Consider the following 11,303-nt stretch of genomic DNA (forward strand, 5'->3'; position numbering starts at 1 on the left):
GTAATTTACTCTCAGAACATGCTCACATGTATGTATGGTGTAATACAAAATGTATGTAACTTAACTCTCAGAACATGCTCACATGTATGTATGATGTAATTAAAATGTAACTTTACTCTCAGAACATGCTCACATGTATGTATGGTGTAATACAAAATGTATGTAACTTTACTCTCAGAAAATGCTCACATGTATGTATGGTGTAATATGTAATTTACTCTCAGAACATGCTCACATGTATGTATGATGTAATATGTAACTTTACTTTCAGAACATGCTCACATGTATGTATAATGTAATATGTAATTTATTCATCAGAACATGCTCACATGTATGTATCATGTAATATGTAAATTTTCTCTCAAAACATGCTCACATGTATGTATGGTGTAATATGTAACTTTACTTTCAGAACATGCTCACATGTATGTATGGTGTAATATGTAATTTACTTCTCAGAACATGCTCACATGTATGTATGGTGTAATATGTAACTTTACTTTCAGAAAATGCTCACATGTATGTATGATGTAATATGTAATTTACTCTTAGTACATGCTCACATGTATGTATGGTGTAATATGTAATTTACTCTCAGAACATGCTCACATGTATGTATGGTGTAATATGTAATTTACTCTCAGAACATGCTCACATGTATGTATGGTGTAATATGTAACTTTACTTTCAGAACATGCTCACATGTATTTATGGTGTAATATGTAACTTTTCTCTCAGAATATTCTCACATGAATGTATGGTGTAATATGTAATTTACTCCTCAGAAAATGCTCACATGTATGTATGATGTAATATGTAATTTACTCTTAGAACATGCTCACATGTATGTATGGTGTAATATGTAATTTACTCTCAGAACATGCTCACATGTATGTATGGTGTAATATGTAACTTTTCTCTCAGAACATGCTCAAATGCTTATATGGTGTATTATGTAACTTTACTCTCAGAACATACTCACATAATTTATGTGCATGTCACATATACCTTTTCTCTTAAAACATACTCACATGTATGCAATACTTCACTATGAGAGCAATTATGTCATAGTTTTTGTCTTTGATTTATTGTGCTGTTAAGAAAAAATCAATGTTGTATAAATTGTTTTATGTATTTTACTCAGTAAAAACAAACAACAACATATTAATAGAAAGTCTGTTTACTATCTTTGGCATGATATATACAATATTATACAATACAGCCACATTTTTTTTAACAAATTAGTTGAATAAAGAAATCTTCTTTTTAATTATACATGTATAGTTATTACAAACATTTACTGTCTTAATAATGCTAAAGTTGATAATGAATATGGTACCTGATATTTTCAAAGAACAATTAAATCTTAACTGCACAGTAAAAGTCATTCTTATTTGACAATATCAGCCAATATACCTTTGAGAAACTGTTTACAGCCCTTCAATTAAACAGACTTTAACAATAGTTTTAATTAAGCACTTTATGCATGAAATGGTCAGACAAGTGATTACACTGGGTGGGGTAGGGTAACATTTGTATACTTACTTGAAATAAATTACTTAGCTTGTTTGGATTGATAGTTCAATGTTATGTTAACTAGTACATGGTTAGTTTTAGGTTTTAGATGTATTTTAAATCAACATCTACACTGTATATTATAGTCTCTGTAACTGAGTCATTTAAATAAACACAATGACCTAATTTATCTATCCTGAAATAAATGAAATGTAAAATGACAATTGTCATATTGAATGACAGACAAGTAAATATCATACAATGAACAGGTAAAGGATAAATAAAGTTAATGTTGTAATAGTTACAATAATTGTCATAAGGCATTCAACAGTTCATATTGTTCAGTTACAATAATTGTCATAAGGCATTCAACAGTTCATATTGTACACACCTGAATTACTTTACGTCTGACAATATATTTGAAAATTGATCAGATTTTATTGAGTTTTACATGTAGTTGCATACCATAAAAAACACCTCCATGCAAAATTTTCACAAAATTTAATGTTTTGTTTTACACTTCTCTAACCTAATACATGTAACTTGTTTTATTTTGTTAACACAACTAAATAAATAAAAACCCAACTTAACTTGTTCATAACTAGTTTATAGTATACATGTATAATACAAGTAACTGCATTTACTCTTTTATATTGAATAACCAACAGTTCAATATAATTATATACATGTGTATTTATACATCACATATATAATGTAACATATATATAGTGATATCAGGTAAGCGTACACCATGACTTGTTAATGTTTGACTGTACACTGCCTCTTCTAGAACCTTTATGACTGTCAGCTTCACTCTCACTCTCTGTAAACTCTACATCTGATTCTATATCAGAATCCTCCGCTACCTCACATAATGTATGTATAAACTGTGTTCTAACTGTATCTTCATCTTCACTATAATATATAATCAAAGTTATGTCTCAAATATTGGAATAAAAGTCTTTATTATATCAGAAATATAAAGGCCCACATGTATACATGATGACCAATACTTGAAGGATATTGTATTGACCTACTAACTAACACTTCAAGAAATGTTAAATCCTACTGACCAACACTGTAGGGGAATTGTAAAGACTTAACAGTAATAAACATCAGTTGAAGGGCACTGTACAGACCCACTGGACAACACTTAGGGACATTGTACAGACCCACTGGACAACACTTTGGGGCATTGTACAGACCAACTGGACAACACTTTGGGGCACTGTACAGACCAACTGGACAACACTTGGGGGCATTGTACAGACCCACTGGACAACACTTAGGGGCATTGTACAGACCCACTGGGCAACACTTGGGGGCATTGTACAGACCAACTGGACAACACTTAGGGACATTGTACAGACCCACTGGACAACACTTAGGGACATTGTACAGACCCACTGGGCAACACTTGAGGGGAAAAAATTTCAGACCTACTGGACAACACTTGGGGGCATTGTACAGACCCACTGGACAACACTTGGGGGCATTGTACAGACCAACTGGACAACACTTAGGGACATTGTACAGACCTACTGGACAACACTTAGGGGCATTGTACAGACCAACTGGACAACACTTAGGGGCATTGTACAGACCCACTGGACAACACTTAGGGGCATTGTACAGACCCACTGGACAACACTTGGGGGCATTGTACAGACCAACTGGACAACACTTAGGGACATTGTACAGACCTACTGGACAACACTTAGGGGCATTGTACAGACCAACTGGGCAACACTTAGGGGCATTGTACAGACCCACTGGACAACACTTAGGGGCATTGTACAGACCCACTGGACAACACTTAGGGGCATTGTACAGACCAACTGGACAACACTTGGGAGCATTGTACATACCCACTGGACAACACTTGGGGGCATTTGTACAGACCAACTGGACAACACTTAGGGGCATTGTACAGACCCACTGGACAACACTTGGGGGCATTGTACAGACCCACTGGACAACACTTGAGGGAAAAAATTTCAGACCTACTGGACAACACTTGGGGGCATTGTACAGACCCACTGGACAACACTTGAGGGGAAAAAATTTCTGACCTACTGGACAACACTTGGGGGCATTGTACAGACCCACTGGACAACACTTGGGGGCATTGTACAGACCAACTGGACAACACTTAGGGACATTGTACAGACCTACTGGACAACACTTAGGGGCATTGTACAGACCAACTGGGCAACACTTAGGGGCATTTTACAGACCCACTGGACAACACTTGGGGGCATTGTACAGACCCACTAGACAACACTTGGGGGCATTGTACAGACCAACTGGACAACACTTAGGGACATTGTACAGACCTACTGGACAACACTTAGGGCATTGTACAGACCAACTGGGCAACACTTAGGGGCATTGTAACAGACCCACTGGACAACACTTAGGGACATTGTACAGACCCACTGGACAACACTTGGGGGCATTGTACAGACCCACTGGACAACACTTGGGGGCATTGTACAGACCAACTGGACAACACTTGGGGGCATTGTACATACCCACTGGACAACACTTGGGGGCATTGTACAGACCCACTGGACAACACTTAGGGACATTGTACAGACCCACTGGACAACACTTGGGGGCATTGTACAGACCCACTGGACAACACTTGGGGGCATTGTACAGACCTGCTGGACAACACTTAGGGGCATTGTACAGACCCACTGGACAACACTTGAGGGGAAAAAATTTCAGACCTACTGGACAACACTTGGGGGCATTGTACAGACCCACTGGACAACACTTGAGGGGAAAAAATTTCAGACCTACTGGACAACACTTGGGGGCATTGTACAGACCCACTGGACAACACTTAGGGGCATTGTACAGACCAAATGGACAACACTTGGGGGCATTGTACAGACCCACTGGACAACACTTAGGGGCATTGTACAGACCAACTGGACAACACTTAGGGGCATTTTACAGACCCACTGGACAACACTTGGGGCATTGTACAGACCCACTGGACAACACTTAGGGGCATTGTACAGACCAACTGGACAACACTTAGGGGCATTGTACAGACCCACTGGACAACACTTGGGGGCATTGTACAGACCCACTGGACAACACTTAGGGGCATTGTACAGACCAACTGGACAACACTTAGGGGCATTTTACAGACCCACTGGACAAACACTTGGGGCATTGTACAGACCCACTGGACAACACTTAGGGGCATTGTACAGACCAACTGGACAACACTTTAGGGGCACTGTACAGACCAACTGGACAACACTTAGGGGCATTGTACAGACCCACTAGACAACACTTAGGGGCATTGTACAGACCCACTGGACAACACTTAGGGGCATTGTACAGACCCACTGGACAACACTTAGGGGCATTGTACAGACCAACTGGACAACACTAAGGGGCATTGTACAGACCCACTGGACAACACTTGAGGGGAATTGTAAAAAAAAATATCAGTTTCATTAAAGATATTAATCTATAAAAAAAAATTATCATCATGAGATTAGCAATGTCAATATTTAAATGAGAGTAAGAAAATAAGGTGCACATAAAAATGATTTCAATATTCCCTAACCTGAGTCTGGGACAGAAAGATACACCAGATGAACCCTGTTATGCATTTTTAAATGAAATAAAAAATTCTTAACAAGTTTATAATAGAAACCCTTCAGACTTGCTCTCCTTTATTTCTGGTTAGACAAGAATATATATTTAACAGAATATCTGTTTTCTACAATTGTTAATAATAATCTCTGTCTCAAATGTTAAATGATATTTTTATTAATGTGACATTCATTATTAAAGTAAGGCTCGACTATTTGAAAAAGTTGTCACAAGGGTGTTTTATTGAGAATGATAATGCTTACCTATGAATACATAAAATTGACCGAAAAGGTACAAAGGCTTGTTATTAAGATGTTTTATCAAATAAATCACTGCTTTATTATTATGAATGCATAAAATTGTCCCAAAAAAAGGCACAAACCCTTCAGTAGTTATGGAGATAACAGCTTACAAGCAAAACTTTACCATTCATTTCTAGCAAAACTTTACCATTCATTTCTAAGTTGAAAAAGGGGTGAAAAATCAGCCTAAATGCAAGATAGAATAATGGATCTTGGTCAGTGACCTATAATTATGACCCTAAATGCATATGTGAAGTTTTAAATAAATATCTTTAATAGTTATTGAGATATGTAAAACTTGCATGTAAACATTAACCAAGAGACTAAGTAGAAAAGGGGAGATAAATCAGCCTAAATGCAAGTTAGAGTTATGGAACTTAGTCAGTGACATACAATTATGACCCTTCATGCATATGAGAAGTTTCAAATCAAAATCTCTGATAGTTATGAGATATCTGACTTTACGAAAAACTTTAACCAAAATTTCTAAGTTAAAAAGGGGCATAATTCTGTAAATATTTTAGGCAGAGTTATCCAACTTGTCAATCTGATGTACATTGTTACTATAAATAAGTATTGTAAGTTTCAATTGAATATCTCAAGCAATAATAGAGATATTTGACTTTACAACAAGAGCTGTCGGTAGGACAGCAATGCTCGACTATTCTTAGTGCTTGATAGTAAAAAAAAATGCTTGATACAGTTACCTCCTCCTGTTTACAGGTTGGGGTCATGATGGTGAACAAGTGTGCAAAGTTTCAAAGCCATATGTCAATGGACTTTAAAAATATTTGAACTATTACAAAAACTTTAACATAAGTGGTTACGCCGACACAGACGCCGACACTGACGCCGACGCTCGGGTGACTACAATAGCTCTACTTATTCTTATCGAATAGTCAAGCTAAAAAACTTTAACCAAAATTTTTAAGTTTAAAAGGGGCATAATTCTGTAAATATTGAAGGCAGAGTTATCCAACTTGTCAATCTGATGTACATTGTTGCTATAAATAAGTATTGTAAGTTTCAATTGAATATCTTAAGCAATAATTGAGATATTTGACTTTACTAAAAACTTTAACCAACGCAGACGCTGATGCGGACGCTGGGGCGACTACAATAGCTCTCATATTCTTCGAATAGTCGAGCTAAAAATGATTAAAAGAATACAAAAAAATAAGAACCACCTGACTGCCAAAAGGACCATCAAAATTTTAAACCTAATGGTCCGGCTTTCGTTTGAAGACCTGGTAAACATATAATATAATTCAATAATTGTACATAAAAAGTGAGCATACCTGCCATCTGAAACCTGCTTCCATACCAGTAAATCTATCCCAGCAGTAACTATGCTTAAATTTCCATTAATATCTCTATAACAACATATATCAAGTATTCTTCTTGTGTTACTACAATCTAGTGTTGCAATATAGCTAGGTTCAGCAGATATGTCAAACACTGCAATAAAACAATGTGATTTGTGATTTTCTTAAATCTATAGAAGAAACACTAACAAAATTAATTCCTTATCACAGAAATATAATCTACTTTAGTTATAGAAATTGATTGTGCTGTTTTAGGAAGGAATCTGTTAATGAAATAGACATGTATATATGAACCAATGTAAAGGTGACACAACAGAGTGTAACAGCTTAACTTCAGCACATTTTTGGTCAGTAGCTAAAAATTAAAATTAGAATCTATAATCAGTTCAGCAACATCCTTGAATTTGCAGAGTTGAAAGGGTATAATTCTATATCTTTGAAAATATTTTTATAAACTTTATCAACAGTAATATTAAAATTTTATTATATTATGGTTGATTCTCAAAAAAGTTGTTACTTAACAAACATGGATATTATATGTAAACAGAATAAAATGTTTCAGATAAAAATAAAATGCTGCTATTTTATGTAAGGTTTTAACAGTTAAGCAGTGATTTCCTGCATTTGCTTTTAATGCAATATACGGCCATATTTCTTTTTGTTTCATACAAGCATTTCTTTTTTTGTAACTCAAACAATATTTTTTGCAGCAGATATATAGCTTTATACACTTTAAACTTTATTCATTTGTACTGATAGCATCTGTTTGAAGCATGAAAAGTACACTTTTCCATATGCTGAAATGAAATTTATAATGTACGGTATTTAACTCACCGTTGATATATCCATTGCCATTGTCAAGGTCATAGGCTGAGGTCATCATCAAGTTACCATGGCAACATATTGCATCTGTCATCCCAAACTCCTCTTTGTGATTGGGTAACTTTTTTACAAGTCCTTATAATTGAACAAAATATATATCTTAGGAAAGTGTGTTGCAGTTTGACATAAATCAAAGACAAAGTAGCCATGGGTTCTATGATATCACGGTACTTAACATTTATTTAAAAATATTCAAATATAAATATCATACATGAATGAGATTTTTCTCCTATTTAATAAGTGAACTTTTTCCAAAACTGTTTATCAAAAAATTATTTCAAAAGATCCAATTAAAATGTCATTTTATAGACTATTTCCATTGTCTGCCAATTTGGGTGATTTCAGAGAAGGATCCTACGGTATCACAGTAATCCCCAAAAATGCAAGTATGGAAGAAAAGATGTGTCAAAATCTTCAAATAAAGTTGTGGAAAACTTCCAACAGTTAACTTGCTATAAAATTCAAACTATATGAACAGAGAATATATCAGTATATGTGATTATATCATATTTTAATTGACCATGTAAAAACAATTAACAGAAATAGTACTCCAAACAAGAGCTGTATATTTAACATGTACATGTCTAACCATGGTGAAGTGTAGATAGTCATTATTGGTGAAGTAAAATGCTCCACAAATGTCATTTTAAATCAAAAGGGAAGGACAAACTTTGCAAGGAACATTATAAAATTCAGCAGTTTTGAGTGAATGACATCCCAGTCCTTGAGTAGATCTAAGATTTGTTTATCTGGTTATTATGCTGATTTTAACACATTTTTTGTCATATCTCCATCAATCCAAGTAAAAGACTTTCCTTGATAACTAACCAGTAATTATAAATTTCTGTGCAAGTGACTTTCTACAAACTGTTTTCTGAATCAAGTGAAAGAAACAAATGACCATTTGACTCAATGCCCGACATTAACTGTAATGGAGGATCGAACCAGTAACCCCTGAATTACAACTCTAATGCTCTCCTCTATTGAGCTAAGCAGACGGACAGATCCATGATTTATCTTCATCAAAGTTCTTCAAATGAATGATAATTTCATCCCATATCTTTCTTTGGGTCCAGTAAACAAACCCTCCCTTTCCAGTTGAAAACATAGACATTTTTTCCCAGTTTCCAACAAAACCAGGTTTTCCATTATCATCATTGTAAAAAAGTTTTGTTCTAGTTGGAATACAAATACAAGCAACGTAAAATGTAACTATGTGCCATGTAAATGGTAAATAATGAAAAAACAAAAGAAACAAGATGGCGTGCTAAACATTCTGGAAAGAAAAAAACATCAACATATATAAACACAAGCAATTATCATAGTATTGCAAGCAATCCATAAGTCCCCTACCGGTTAGAACCCAAGCAACATTCTGATTTCAATTTTACCAGTGAATGAATGACATGAATGAACTTAAATCTTTTGAGTTCTAAGTTTGTCTATTTCACAGTAATGTGTTAAGTTTCCCTGCCTAGTAAGGAAATTATGTTTATACAACCTTGTCATATTATTACGATGTGGTATTTTAAAGAAAATCCTATAAGGAATGAAGAAGTTGGAGTAAAAAATACCAATTTCTCGAAAAAAATCTAAGTTCAAGGGGGACATAATTCTGGAAATAGTCTTGCTAGAGTATTTAACCTTCTCAAAAATGTTGAGTGATAATAAGAAACATATATATGAAGTTTGAAGTAGATACATTAGGAAATAAAGAAGTTATTTAAAAAAGACAACATTTTTTTTCCATAAAAATTCTAAGTTCAAGGGAGGTAATACTGATAATTTTTGTGCTAGAGTTGTAAACCTTGTCACATATGATGTGGTTGATGACCAGAAACTTATATTTAAAGTTTGAAGTAAACACCTTAAGAAATAAAGAACTTATAGTGAAAAGGCTGAAAAATTTAAAATCAGAAATCTTGAAATCCAGGCTATTTGTTGCCATAGCAATCAGAATTTTCAACATAGGAAGAAAAGAAAAAGATGTGCATAATCTGCAGACTGCCATCTACCCATATTTTAAGTTTCATAAAAATATTTTCAGTACTTTTTGAGTTATCACTGGATCCAGTTTATGTGTTAAATTTGCCATATTTTCAGACTATTTGTTGCCATAGCAACCAGAATTTTCAACATAGGAAGAAAAGAAAAAGACGTGCATAATCTCCATACTGCCATCTATCCATATATCAAGTTTCATAAAAATATTTTCAGTACTTTTTGCGTTATCGCGGGATTCAGTTTTGTGGACGGACTGACGGACTGACAGACAGACAGACAGACGGACAGACAGACAGACAGACGGACGGAGGGTAAACCTAAAGTCCCCTCCGGTTAAACCGGTAGGGGACTAATAAGAAAACACTTTGTAATAACCGTACATGGAAAAAATAATATTATATTGACCTTGATCCTAGGTGGGCCTTAAGCGAGATGTTCATAATTTATAAAAAAAATAATTTAAATACAGTGTAACTTCTGAATTCCAGAACTTCTAAAATCCGGAAACTTCTGATATCCGAACATTTTTCAGAGTCCCGAAATTTCTCCTTTGAATAACGAAACTTCTAAATTCTGAATTCCGAAAGATTTTCTGAGAAAATTTAGGTTATATCAATTCAAATTTACTTCCAAAATCCGGAAATGGTAAAAGTGGAGAAGGAATGTGAAACTTTAAAAAAGTCAATGTTTTCCAATTAACAGTAACCATTTATCTTACCACCTTTTAGAATCACAACCTGTCAAGCATGTCAAACACATGATTAAAGTGTGAAAGTGGTATCATGTGATGGATATATAAAAAAAATATTTAACAGGTTAATAGCAGGCAGGTACTATAAGAAATGTACTAATGGATAAATTGTGATAATTAACAATATGCTTTTCTATCAACCAATTCTGTTATAGATGATAATGAAATTTAAAAAAGACACCTTTTTTAAAAGTCCTTTAATTTTGCTATTTTATGAATTTAATCATCTTCATATATTTTTCAACATGTCTTACTTAAATAATTAATGTTTAATGTTTCTAGTTGTTTAGATAAATCGGAACTTCTGAATTCCGGAAACTTCCAAATTCCAAACTTTTTGGCTAGTCCCACAGGTGTTTGGTTTTCAGATTTACACTGTATCTCACTCCAAAATCTAATTATCAAACTAAACATTCTGATTTTAGTAACAGCGGCATGCCCTTGACCTTACGGGACCTAAAATCAATCACATGGGAGGTCACCACACAAGCTTGCAATACACTAAGTTTCATTGAAATATCTCTTTCCAAACTTTAGTTATTGACCTAAACCAATCTCCTATCTTTAGTAATAATGACCTTGACCTTAGGGGCCCAAAAGCAATCCCAAGCAAGTCTTCACAAAAGCTTGCTATATAGTATATACCAAGTTACATTAAGGTAAGTCAATCTGATCTTAAGTTTTTGAACAGCAACCATCTTATTTGACATTTGCCCACCCATCAGTCTGCCTTACCTCAATCTAATAATCAGTAGTTTCAAAATAGAAAATCTGGATAATTAAACAACAAAACAATAAAACAAATGTGACACATTCCTAAATTAAAAAATGCTGATCAGTGACTACCTTTCTTCCATGTGAGTATTTTAAGATTGACACCATCATCACCATAAAAGATGTGAC

At 34.5% G+C, this 11,303-nt stretch overlaps 1 protein-coding gene across 1 annotated transcript; it reads right to left on the bottom strand.

Annotated features, from left to right (window-relative positions):
• Positions 1-1,155: 1,155 nt before the first annotated feature.
• On the bottom strand, positions 1,156-11,303 carry LOC132742294 (uncharacterized; the record flags this gene model as incomplete). The annotated part of the gene is given in 4 exon segments (XM_060730660.1): positions 1,156-2,430; positions 6,737-6,896; positions 7,598-7,720; positions 11,247-11,303. Coding segments are annotated over 4 exon segments (521 nt in total), but the record flags the coding sequence as incomplete, so codon positions are not given.

The sequence above is a fragment of the Ruditapes philippinarum genome, unplaced genomic scaffold, assembly GCF_026571515.1.
Source record: "Ruditapes philippinarum isolate M1 unplaced genomic scaffold, ASM2657151v2 ctg5940_1_1_1_1, whole genome shotgun sequence".
Lineage (NCBI taxonomy): Eukaryota > Metazoa > Mollusca > Bivalvia > Venerida > Veneridae > Ruditapes > Ruditapes philippinarum.